Source organism: Malurus melanocephalus, unplaced genomic scaffold (genome assembly GCF_030028575.1).
Source record: "Malurus melanocephalus ecotype Western Australia unplaced genomic scaffold, MMel_1.1 scaffold_363, whole genome shotgun sequence".
Classification (NCBI taxonomy): Eukaryota; Metazoa; Chordata; class Aves; order Passeriformes; family Maluridae; genus Malurus; species Malurus melanocephalus.
In genome coordinates this window covers 388,813-401,772 of record NW_026623595.1, presented here as the reverse complement: position 1 = coordinate 401,772, position 12,960 = coordinate 388,813, and the positions used below count along the sequence as shown (strand labels likewise).

At 40.3% G+C, this 12,960-nt stretch overlaps 1 protein-coding gene across 2 annotated transcripts in view; it reads left to right on the top strand.

Annotated features, from left to right (window-relative positions):
• The window catches only part of PTCHD4 (patched domain containing 4), an 80,318-nt gene extending 67,616 nt beyond the window's left edge, over nt 1-12,702 (top strand). For both annotated transcript variants that reach the window (XM_057378572.1, XM_057378571.1), the window contains exon 3: nt 11,069-12,702. In XM_057378572.1, the coding sequence (XP_057234555.1) occupies nt 11,069-12,702 (1,634 nt within the window). The remainder of the gene's footprint in view (nt 1-11,068) is intronic.
• The last annotated feature ends 258 nt before the right edge of the window (nt 12,703-12,960 follow it).

Genomic DNA, 12,960 nt, shown 5'->3' with positions numbered 1-12,960 from the left:
AATCCTGTGCTACACAAGAACAAGACTGGTCAGTGCCATGAGCTCACAGATGGATCCTTCTGATAGCTCAAAACTAGAGAGTTTAAAGCTAGACAGATTAAAATCAAATTCTTTTTGCCTCAATTTCCCTGCCATAAAATTGGTATAATACCCATAACAATCTGACAGAGGTCAGGATATTCATTCATATATGCAGTGCATGAGGGAATCAATGCGTGCACTGCCATATCATCCCACGGCAAAATAATCAATTTTTAATCACTGCTCTGCAYGAGTGCCAAGGGTAAGAGGGACCTGAGACCAGGCAGTGAAAGAGGCAAGTATTTGTGTCAATTCAAAGACAGGTTTATAAATGGTATTGCTACAATATTAAAAATAGTAAAGTCAAAACCTTAAACACCAGATTAAAGGGCCTAAAGGAGCTGCACAACTTTAATTCATGCTTCTTGTGCATTTGGAATCTAAAACAGTCAGCCCCATGAATACAAAAGAACATAAAAGCATTCACACTGACTCAGGCCAAGGGGTTTATCCAGCTCAGCATCCTATTTCTTATAGCAACCAATGGTGAGTGCTTTAAAAATGAGGATTTCAATGGGTCAAGCATCAAGTCATACTTTCCCAAAAYACTCCCCCAAGCTCCCACTGCTTCTTGGCTCATTGTTTTGTGCATCCAAATGTGTTATCTCAGACTTTAATGACCCTTTCCATGCAATTTTCCTCCATGAATGTGTGTAAGATCTTTTAACCTCCTGCATGGTCCATATTAGTGTTCCAGGGTTTTGAACCAGTTTGATACAAAGTGTAGCTGCAAGCTATGGAGCTGCAGGCAGAGCATCAGTATGTTGCAGTTTTCATTTCTCAATAGAACTGTRTAATGAAATTTAAGGAGAAAGATTTTATTCCAGTCATCAGATAAATMGTTTCTTCTCTCTTTGGTTCATTTTGCTTTTAACCCCTTGTCTAATGAGAGGAAACTCTTAGGTCCAGTCAAAGGCTTTTGGCAATGCAGAGACATGCTGGGCACCTTGATAACCATTTGKTAGCTTGCCTGAATGAATTCCTGCATCTACAGCTTTCCCTGTCACTGCTGCCTGATAAATAGTATGTTTGTAACTTACACATCCTGTGTGGGCAACCTGRCTAAATTTATAGGGACAAGCTGGAATATGGGAGAGGGCTGCTTCTCGCCAGAGCATTGCTGTGTGAGCAGCACTGTTTTTATACCACAGAGCAGGGTTTTTGCACCACAGAGAAGGGTTGTGTATCAGAGCAGGGTTTGTGTATCACAGAACAGGGTTTGTGTATCAGAACAGGGTTTGTGCATCACAGAGCAGGGTTTCTGTGTCACAGAGCAGGGTTTGTGTATCAGAGAGCAGGGTTTGTGTATCAGAACAGGGTTTGTGTATCAGAGCAGGGTTTGTGTATCAGAACAGGGCAGCAGCCACATCTCTGCATCATCTGCTTGGCAATGCCTGTGGCTCTGGAGCAGACAAACTCGAGGATGCTCCCCAGCCTGAGCAGTGCCACTGGTGGCACAGCCTGAGCCAGAGCCCTGGTGCTGCAGTGACCCAAATGCTGTCCCAGGCTTGGCAAGGGCAGTGGAGCAGCACTCCCTCCACGTTCCTGTGCAGTGCAGGAATGGGGCTTTTTGGGAAGGAAAAGGGAGATTTAATGCCTGTTTCTCAAATTGCTGAGTCAGTCCCCGTATTTCCTTCACTCCCAGCAAACAGAAGCAAAAGGCCAATGTCGCCTCCCRCTCTGCCTTCCCATCCCTTTTCTGAAGTAAACAAATGTCAGCAAATCCTGCACTAACAACGCTGTTAAAAATACCACCCTGTCAGCAGACGGGTTCGTTCCCTTTGCTCCGAAGCTCTCTCTCCATTGCAGTGTGCTCCTAGATCAAGATAAGCAGTCTAGGTGGAAATCTCAGTGGCCAGGGGAGAGCAGAGCTGCTGTGCTCTGCACCACAGTGTCACCAGCTGGAGTAATTTCCAAATAGGAGTTATTGCTCTAGGGATTTGACAGGATTTGACCCAGTAACTATCAAGGCAGAAGTTAGACCTGCTTTCCTCAGGTAGAACGTGTCCCTGGGGTAGCAACAAAAAATGAGCTACTTCAGCCAAGGTTCAGCAATCGCTCTCCTTAGTGTATTTCAAACCAAGTTAACCCCAGCACCAGCTCTACAGTCACAGAGAAAAGATGGTGCCCCATTAGACTTTGGGAAGTATGAACAATATTCACGATCAGAGCAACTATATCCCTTTCAAAGGGAGATAAATCTCCACAAAGCTTTTCCCAGGTGATTTTCCATCTGTTCCAGGAATGGGAAATTGGTTGTTGCAATGAATAATTTTGCTGGGGAAAGTTAAGAATGAACTTTTTCTGCTTATTGCTTGTTATGTCTGGAATCTTGCAGATCAGAAACTTCAGGTTGCTACCTTGAAAGGTAAAAGTTTTCTCCTTTCACAATTGGGTCCCACCACTGCCTCATGGATAAAACTCCAAAAATTTGTCCCACTCCCTTCAAATGCTCCTGCTCTCTCTTCATTCTCTTAAACTTTCAAAGGCACTGGTCATTTTTTGGACAAGTGTTCTTTCATACCTTCTATTTACTTCTCCAACTAGCTAACCTTTTTTGGCTTTTCCTTGAAGAATCCACAATTGGTCCCTTTTTGCCAGAAAGCAGCAAATGACGAAACATATTTTTTTCTCTAATGATTCGAGTATAGATTATTTTTGCTGGATGCCAKAATCTACATTTGATCAAAACATCTTTTCTTGAGTCTCACTAGTACCTTATTCTTTTGGATTTACCAAATTATCAAATCCAGGTGATAAAGTGCTTGGATCAGTGTCACAAACCCATCCTATGCTTTTAGATTAATGAGTGCATAGTAAATTCATTTAAGACTTGATCTAAATTCATTATCTTGTCTTCTATATGTCACTTAAACTCCAATCAATAAATAGCAGTTTCCATATGTGCAGTTCTTGTTCACAATGTTCATTAAAAGGCTTAAATGAGAAACAGCGAAAAGCATTTTAATTCATTGCTAAGCACAGCAGAAAACTAAGCAGGATTCCAACTTTATGTACAATTTGCAAGCAATATACATTAGCTCAAACGTAAATCTCCCTTAATGAGGTGTGCAGCCCAATTATTAATCATTTAAACATCCATTGAAATATTCTCCATGTTCAGCTCTATTTCAATGGGGGCGGGGGGGTTGGGGGGGATGCTATTTAATATTTCTCTTCCTGTGAGCAAGAAGAAGAGTTTCTAGGCAAGAAAGATTGTAAAATGTGACCTTAAAATGAACTGCAACAAGCGAACCTTGAATACAAAGAGGTGTCATTACAGTTCAGTCAGAAACATGTTTGTGTCTGGACTAGCAGGTCTTGGCTCATCTCCAGGGCTCAGTCCTGGGCTTCTACCCAGGGATGCTTATGGGGAAGCTCTGGAAAGGTCTTTTCAATATGTAAGATTGGATAAAACTCAAAATCATATATGCCAAATTCTTGTTAGCATTAATTATTCTTAATTTAAATCAAGATCAAGGTCCCACTGTGGTGGACTCTGCGTAAACAGGGATAACAGTGTTTGCCTCGAGAGCCTGCAAAATGAGAGGCAGAAACTGATGAAAGATCAGGGATGTGCCAAAGGGATGTGACTCGTAAGTAAATGATCTCYGTGTGATTGAGCTCAGTTCCCATAGTTGCTCGCTTATTTTTGGGCTTCTGTGTGTTGGTTGGGACATTTATTTTGAGGTGGATGGGAAAGGGTAGAGGGAGGGGGCTGTCAAGGACTGTGGAATGAATCAACTGAAGAGGAAACATATCAGAAAGGAGACCAAAAGAGCACATGAACCAACACTTTCAATCTGTATTTTCAGCTGATTGGTGTTAACCTGATTGATTGCTTGGTGTTCATTAGGATGGTGGAGGGCAAAGGAAGATCTTCAGCTGTGACTGCTACATCATTACACCATTTCCTTCTTGTTCTGGTGTCTGCAGCTGCAGCTCTGGTTGAGATGTTGGCAGAATTTCTTGGGAGCAGTGTTCGGCTGATACTGAGCTTTTCTGAAATGCCATTACACAGCCAATTGCAGACAGAAACAAATGTTTGCCTCTCTCCTCACTGCTCTTCAGCCTCAAAAAATCAGGGGGTTGCTGTCTGCCAGGCTTCTCTGAAATGCCCGTGAGGAGACCAATTCTTTCATGCTTTGGTCTCATTGGAAATTCCCAGAATTATTTAAAAGGCTTTCAGAATTGTTCATGCAAGCAGAAATAAATGCAGTTATTCAGAGTACACATGAAGGCATAGTCTGTGTATTTAACAGGAGTGCCCCATGATGCACTGTTACTTTTTAAAGGAGGTTCATATTGTAATGGGGATACACCAAAATTTGGAGGCTGGAAGTCATCAATGTGTTCAGGCCTGCAAAGTAGCCACAGTTTTGCAGAAATATTTTTAAGGAAACCAAAATATCTATTAAGCATAACYGACTTAGCTGATGATATTTGTGAATTTACTGTGTTTGTTAGAAGTGCTAAAATCTCACAATAATGGTCAGCACTGGAGGTTTCCCTGAGGTCCTTGTCACCAAAGAYAATGGCTCAACTGGTTGAGGTTCCATTGCACTTGCTTAAACATTCTTTCTAWAAAACCCAGACAGATTATTATTATAAGGATCTGTTACTTAAAAGAATTCCAATCTGAGTACTTTTCAAGACAGAAAGGCACAGCAGGGTGTAAAACCCCCTCTGTCAGCATTTCTGCATAAATCTGGTTAGAGAAGAAATTGTGCGTGTAGTGACCTCAGAGGAGAATGAGCCTAGAAAGGATTTAATTTCTCTGTTTAAATGCTTTAAAACATCACAAAATGTCATGTACCAAATGAAATAAAGAAATATAGGTTCAGCAAAAACAAAATTTCTGCTGGCAATTCAGCAGGAGAGCTTGACTGGACTTTATGCATTAGTTGCTGTAAGCTCTGTGACATTCAGAAGATGTAAATCCTGTAACAATACTGAAAATTCCTATGGCCCAAGGACACTCCTCCCTTTGGACAATGCTACTCATCAGTGCCTCACTTCCACAGACAGACCCCAAAGTCTGAACCATCCCAGGCATCTCACTGGTAGGATAAGGTCTGACTTCACCKGTAGTACTGAGATTCTGGAGAAAGGGTAAACCAGAAACCATTCTGAGAGTGGTTCAGTCCCTCAGCTGCCTCATCAGACCACCAAAGCAGCACAACAGCCAAGGCAAAACTAAATAAAGAAGAAATGGTCAACAACCCAACTATGTGAACAATTCAATTACAATCAATTTACAAGTACCTGGAGAGATGTAAAATTAAAACCATTCTTTTCCTACCTACGTTTTATATTAGATTTTTTCAAATGTGCTCTATCTTTTCCTTCTCCTTAATGAAGCTGGGAATTACTTTACTCAGAGTTGTGGTTAGGGTCCACTTTTTAGCTGGATGCATTGTGCTGAGATTCACCTTTATGGAATGGGGTCTAGATTAAGGTACACATTTCCTACTGCTACCTAAAGGATGACCAAGCTTCAAATTTTCTTTGCCTTCTGCATCAAAATCCCTAAGGATTTACTGACTCTTCATAAAGAGGCAATTTAATAATTTTTTCTGTAGCTTCTTCCTCCCTGAGATGCAGACAGTCCTTGGTGACTGTGATTAATTTGCTTAATCTCTGTGCTTCAGTTTTTAAATATGAGTGGGGATACCAATATTAATGATACTAATATTAGTGATTTAGCAGAAGAGCAGATGCATCCTACACTGCAGTGTGTTGAGAAGCAAAGTTTTTCCTCTGTAAAAAAAAAGTGATAATGTGAACCTAAACTCTAAAATGGGGTGTATTTTCAAATCAATAAATATTGGTAAGTGAGTCCAAAAAAACAGCATCCTGGTTTAGTTGAAGGTGTCCCTGTCCATGGCATGGAGTCGGAATTAAAGTCCTTTCCAACCCAAGCCATTCCGTTATGTCATTATTCTGTGCTTCAATATGCTCCTAATGACCATGGCTCTTGCTGTTATGGGGCATTTATTAAATAAAACAAGACAAGTTTCTCCAGGACATGAATTGCTTATTACTAGGAGAAGAGGAAACAAACAAACAAACAAACAAACAAACAAACAAAAAAGGGGGGGTTCCCCTAGATAAAATAATGTAAATTTTATTTCCAGTAGACTCATGGCAAGAATTATAATGCAAAAATATACTTCCTGCCCACCACTATGATTTCAAAGAAAGCTGTCTGCATCCCTTGTATGCATGGCAAGTTGCATGTGTGTCTGTTAATGAAAACTGAATATTATACTTAGGTTTCTCTGTGCAAAAATGCTGAGTAAAGCTGTGCTATGGAACTTGTAAGACTTTTTTTATTTGTTTCAAATATAATGTAGACACCAAGGTCATCACCACATTGACTGCTATCACCTATTGCAGCAAATAATCTTCTTTATGTCTTGATGCAAAAAAAAAAAGCATAGTCATCCTGATCTCCCTTCCTAGAAAGTTTACAAAAGCTGGCAGCAGYCAGCCAAAATCCTTCCAGCAGAGCCTCATGACTTCAGACTTGGGTATTAGTGGGTATTACATGAAGTGATAAATGAAGATCAAATTTTGAAGGGAAATGCTTAAGAAAACACTGAAGACAGATTGTTTCTYGTGATTAAAAAATCCTAAGCATCTCAAGACAGAATTAGGGATGATGGTACCAAAGTAAGAGACCTCAGGAATCTGAACAGAATCTGCCTCCCAACACTGGCAGGATGTACCCAGCAGCTTCATTACCATTTATTAATCTAACCTTTAGACTTGCAATGAAGACTTTATGACCTCCTTAGATAGTATGTTCCAAAAATTAATGCTTAAAGAAAGAAGGATATTTTTATGATATCAAATCTAAATTATTTTTGCAGCTTGTTTCTTTTTTTCTTTGCAAAAGAAACCAGTGATTTCTTCTCCTCCAAATATAAATGAGAAAGATTTGATTGCTGTCCTTATTACACCTTTTTTATGTTGAATGTTGTTGAGTCCTCGCTGGCATTCTAGACTATAAGGGGAAAATGCCCAACTCATTCATTTTTTACATATGCTTTTCATATATCAATAACAGGCCACTGTTTGCTGGTTTTATTCTCCAGGGCATTCAGCTATTTTTTACTTTTTTTTTAAATATCACCCACAGCAGATGTCTAGAACTAGGTGATTTTAAAGTTCCTTTCCAAACCAAATCTTTTTGTGATTCAATTAAAAAATCATGCCCCATTTCAAAACAGTGCTCCAGACATCCTTTTTGAAGACAGGCACTTTGCTGCTTCTCTCCATTCTTCTTGGACTATCCCATCTACATTTATCCCCTGAGAAGATTTCTAATTGTTCAGAGATTGCTTAACTTATGCTTAACGTATGCTTAACTTTGGCTTAACTTATAATTGATTCATTTCTCCAAGCTGAATGAATTTGACTCAATCAGGCAGTCTTTAATCTCACATTTCACTCTTTTTGTTTCTATCCCTATCCCCTTCCAAATTATTTTAAATATCTGCTTATATTTAATCTTTTGTTTTTCAATTTGAGGCAGAAAATGCATTATTGTTTTCCTGCATCTTCTCTGCAGCCTACTTTACTTGCTCTCCTACCCTCACAAATAATGGAATAAAATTTTCTCATCTCCTTTCCTTTATAGTAGTCATAGGCCATTGCCTGTCCAGCAAATAAAAAATTGCTGTACTTCATTCCTGTCATGTTAGTACCAGAGAAACTTGGCAGTTTTGACCCAGAGCCAAAGACCCCCTGAACCTTCCTAGAACTGCTCAGTGAACTTAACTCCACTGTCAGTGTTGTTGTGGCATTAGGAATGAAGCTCAAGGAACAGAATTTTATAGAGTGACAATGATGCCTGAATCTTGAGAATGTTCAGAAAACATTCAGGAGAAGTGGATTTTTACCCTTGTTGAGAGAAGGGAATGGACCTGCATGTCTGCGGAGAGCAGCAGAGGCTGACTGGAAAGCTTGGTATCAGAGCAATGACATGGGAAAAACAGTCAGGCAAAGATTTCCTCGTGTCCTCCTGTATTCCCCAATCCTGTATTTGTGTGCTAGAACTGAAATTACTTGTGAAAGGGAAATAAGGGGAAATTTTACATTTGTATAATATCATAAAAAAATTAGTGCAAATTTTGATACTCAAAGAAGCTAAAATATAATTTTTTTTTTTTTTCTTAAGATACTATTTGTTTTATTTGAAAAAGAGCCTGGAGTTCAATTATGGTATTTTAATTTTGAACATTATAACAAGTTCGTGCATACACATTGTACTCTTGGGCAGCTCTTCACACATGTTTGACAATAAAACCCCTTTCTATTTATCATTGTGCAGCTACCCCAAGGTTAAATGCACCCAGGTACTCATCACTGGAAATGTGATATGTTAACACTTCTAATTAATAGCAATAAAAACATGGCAAAGGTGCAACTGTGAACATAAACTTGCAGGAGGACAGGTAAATGAGGTTTTGGAATAAGGAGAGAAAAGTCCATATTATTGCTAATTGTTGACAGAGCTGATAGAGCATTGCTTCATCTGTTCCAGTTCTGAGYRTGTCCAGGGAAGAGAACAGAGCTGGGGAAGGGTCTGGGGCACAAGGAGCAGCTGAGGAAGCTGAAAAGGCTCAGTCTGAAGAAAAGGAGGCTCAGGGGGGACCTTCTGGCTCTGCACAACTCCCTGACAGGAGAGKGSAGCCGGGTGGGGGKTGGTCYCTTCTTTCARGTGGCAAGAAATGAGACCAGAGGAAATGACCTCAAGGTGATCCAGGGGAGGGTTAGGTTGGATATTAGGAAAATTTTCTTTACAGTCAGTCATCGGAACAGGCTGCCCAGGGAGGTGGTGGGATCACCGGATCACCATCCCTCAAAGTATTTAAAAGATGTGCAGATGTGACACTGAGAGATATGATTAAGAGGTGGCTTGGCAGTGTTGGGTTAATGGTTGGACTCAATGGTCTTAGAGGTCACTTCCAAATTAAATGGTTCTGTGATTCCTGTACCATTCAATTAAGCCATGCAGGACATGGACCCTCAAAGTGGTGACCAGCTAGCCCAGTCCACACCCTGCAGGAGAGTTAAACCCTTGCTATAAACATACAAAAATTGYATTCCAATCACCCAATTCTGCAGCTTTACTCAACTGAAAGAGACAATTCTTTCTGTTTGATGGCCCAAAAATGACAGTGTGCAAGACAGCTGTGCCTTGAGAATTTGAACAACTCAACCTAAACTTACCAGGGAATTCAAGGTCCTGCAGGCCAGAGATGCTGGTTCATAAGAGAGCAGCATTTCCACACRGGCTTTTTGCTAACTGCAAGATTCCTCTAACACTGTTTATCTTTCACTGGGGACACTGCTCCGCAGTAAAGCAGGTAACATTCACACAACCTGACAGCTTCTGCTGTAATTTTCCCTGTCTAGAATGGCTGTCAGAAGTCTGCTTCGGGCAACATAAGCAGCTGTATGAATCCAAACAATTTAAATCTAAAGACAAACTCAACAGATCTTTCGTTGCATGCACTTGATTATTTGCAAATCTCCTGTTGTCGTGTTTCTGGTTTTGATATACGAAAATTTGCTTTATGTCTGCTTTGGTTCATCCAGCTCTTTTCCTACAGAAAGTGAAGACTCACAGACAGAGGCAGAAACATCTGCAATCTACTCCTTTTTCTGCTCAGTAGTGTCTCAGTAGACTCCTTACATTGGCCAGAATTTTCTCCAGGCTAGATCCAAAGTGTGCATTCCACTTTCTAATTCAAATTAAAATTTATGGTTTTAATTGTTTTAATTATTATTTGAAAGCCAAATTTAATTTTTATTTGAAAGCCAAACCATTTTGGATGGTTTTTTTTTTTAAATTTTGGCATATCTATTTTCCCCCAAGTTGAAATCCTCTAATGGTAAAAAAAAAAAAAGAGTATATATGTATATATTCTTTTCAACCTACACATTTTGTGAATATGTATGTATATGTGACACATAGCTTTTATTTGTTAACCTTTTCAGTAAGATCAGCTACAGTTCTACCATTCTGTCACAGAATGGTAATAGCTGTTGACTTCCTACACTGTGACTGTGAAAAATAAAATGAAACTAAATCTGTATTAAATTTTAGTTTATTAAAAAATCACACATCTAAAATACTTAGGAATTGAATACAAAGTCAAAAGCAGTCAAAAGCAGTCATGAAACACTGACCACATCTGACTTTTCTGAATGTCCTCTCACATGAGCTAAGGGAACTCCTTGTCACAGGAGGAGCTCTGGAGAGCCAGACAGAGATATAATCAGAGAAAATAAACCCATACCTTTTCTAGATAATTAATGTGGAGCAATGGCTTAGCCAGTGTTCAACTCTCCATCAGTACCACAAGCGTGTCAATTTTCATACAGTGTGGAAATTTKTGTACTATCGTTGAGAAGTTCCAATGACTCAGTAGGCAGAGAATCATAACACTAATTATTCTGGTTATTTACAGTATAATTTTTCCTTTATCCTGTATGAAGAACCATTTTCATTACACCTGCTGATTTCTCAAATAGTCCCTTTAATTTATACTCTTTGGAAGAAAACTTGTGGTTTTAAGTGTTTCAAGCTGAATCCCTTAAACCTTGAAAGATGTAGTGGGATGACACAAGGAATTTCCAGTATGAACCCTAGACCTGAATCAAACTTCATGTGCTCCTGTATTTGCAGCCCATTTGGGATATAATTCAATGCCCATTAAAATAAATTCGTGTCTTCATTTCTTTTCTGAACATGGAGAGTGTCAGTATAYGAGGCCTGTAAATTTAAGCACCTGCAGATGAATCTGGTATTTCGCTTTAGACAGACACTTCACAGTTTTCCATTTGTTTAACCGGTGACAAAAACTTTAAACATTTGAGCTATTTTTCTGACTGCTGGAGGATGAAACACCTGAGGGATGATTTTCTCTCCCTTTATATATGCACACATATAAACTTKGTTTTCTCATTCCAGGTCATGGAACCAAAGGAGTGTTTGAACTTCTTTCAGGATGGCGTCGGACCAGAGAGAATCTGCCATTCAAGGACCGAGTAGCWGATGCCTACTCAGATGTCATGGTCTCCTACACCATGACCAGCTCCTTGTATTTCATAGCCTTCGGCATGGGGGCAAGCCCTTTCACCAACATTGAAGCTGTAAAAGTCTTTTGCCAGAACATGTGTGTCTCCATCCTGTTGAACTACTTCTACATCTTCTCTTTCTTTGGCTCCTGCCTGGTCTTTGCCGGCCAACTGGAGCAGAACCGCTACCACAGCATCTTCTGCTGTAAAATCCCCTCGGCAGAATACCTGGACCGGAAACCTGTGTGGTTCCAGACCATGATGAACGACGGCCATCATCACACCTCTCACCACGAGACCAACCCGTACCAGCACCACTTCATCCAGCATTTCCTCCGAGAGCACTACAACGAGTGGATTACCAACATCTACGTCAAGCCATTTGTGGTGATACTGTATCTCATCTATGCCTCYTTCTCCTTTATGGGGTGCTTACAGATCAGTGACGGAGCCAACATCATCAACCTTCTTGCCAGCGAGTCCCCGAGCGTCTCCTATGCCCTCATACAGCAAAAGTATTTCAGCAACTACAGCCCCGTGATAGGCTTCTACATCTACGAGCCTCTGGAGTACTGGAATGGTACTGTGCAGGAAGACCTAAAAACACTCAGCCAGGGCTTCAACACYGTGTCCTGGATCGAACAGTATTACCAATACCTTCGGGTGGGCAACATCAGTGCAACCAACAAAAGCGACTTTATCAGCATCCTCCAGAGCTCCTTTTTAAAAAAGCCAGAATTCCAGCACTTCAAAAATGACATMATTTTCTCCAAAGCTGGAGATGAGAACAACATAATTGCTTCTCGTTTGTACCTTGTGGCCAGGACTAGTGAAAACACGCAGAGGGAAGCGGTGGAATTGCTGGAGAAGTTGAGACCACTCTCTCTTATACAGAGCATCAAGTTCATTGTGTTCAACCCTACTTTTGTTTTCATGGACCACTATGGTTTATCAGTAACTATGCCCGTCCTTATTTCTGGTTTTGGCATCCTGCTGGTGTTAATACTGACCTTTTTCCTGGTTATCCACCCTCTGGGAAATTTCTGGTTAATTCTCAGTGTCACCTCAATAGAGTTGGGTGTCCTTGGCTTGATGACCTTATGGAATGTAGACATGGATTGCATTTCTATACTGTGCCTTATCTACACCTTGAATTTTGCCATAGATCACTGTGCACCCCTGCTTTATACATTTGTATTAGCTACTGAGCACACCCGAACTCAGTGTATAAAGAACTCCCTCCAAGAGCATGGGACAGCCATTTTGCAGAACGTTTCTTCCTTTCTTATCGGGTTGGTCCCCCTTCTCTTTGTGCCTTCAAACTTGACCTTCACACTGTTCAAATGCTTGCTGCTTGCYGGCAGTTGCACACTTCTGCACTGTTTTGTTATTTTGCCCGTCTTTCTAACCTTTTTCCCACCTTCCAAAAAGCACCACAAGAAAAAGAAACGGGCCAAAAGGAAGGAACGAGAAGAGATCGAATGCATAGAGATTCAGGAGAATCCTGATCACGTTACAGCAGTCTGAAAGGCTTAGAAAAATATAATAGTATATTCTCTTTTTAAAAAAAAAAAAAGCGTTGCACAGAGATGCAGGGAAAATAGAGCAAAGATCTCAGCTGCTTGTGCTGGCCAGGTCTGACAAGGCAAAGGAAGATCAAGAAGGGGTATTCATGACACCTCAAGGTGCAAACTTTTTTTTAACAAAAATAATGAAAATGAAATAATCTCTAATGTTTCCTTTGAATCCTCATTCTACATCAGAGAACAGTCTGTTGGCCACAAA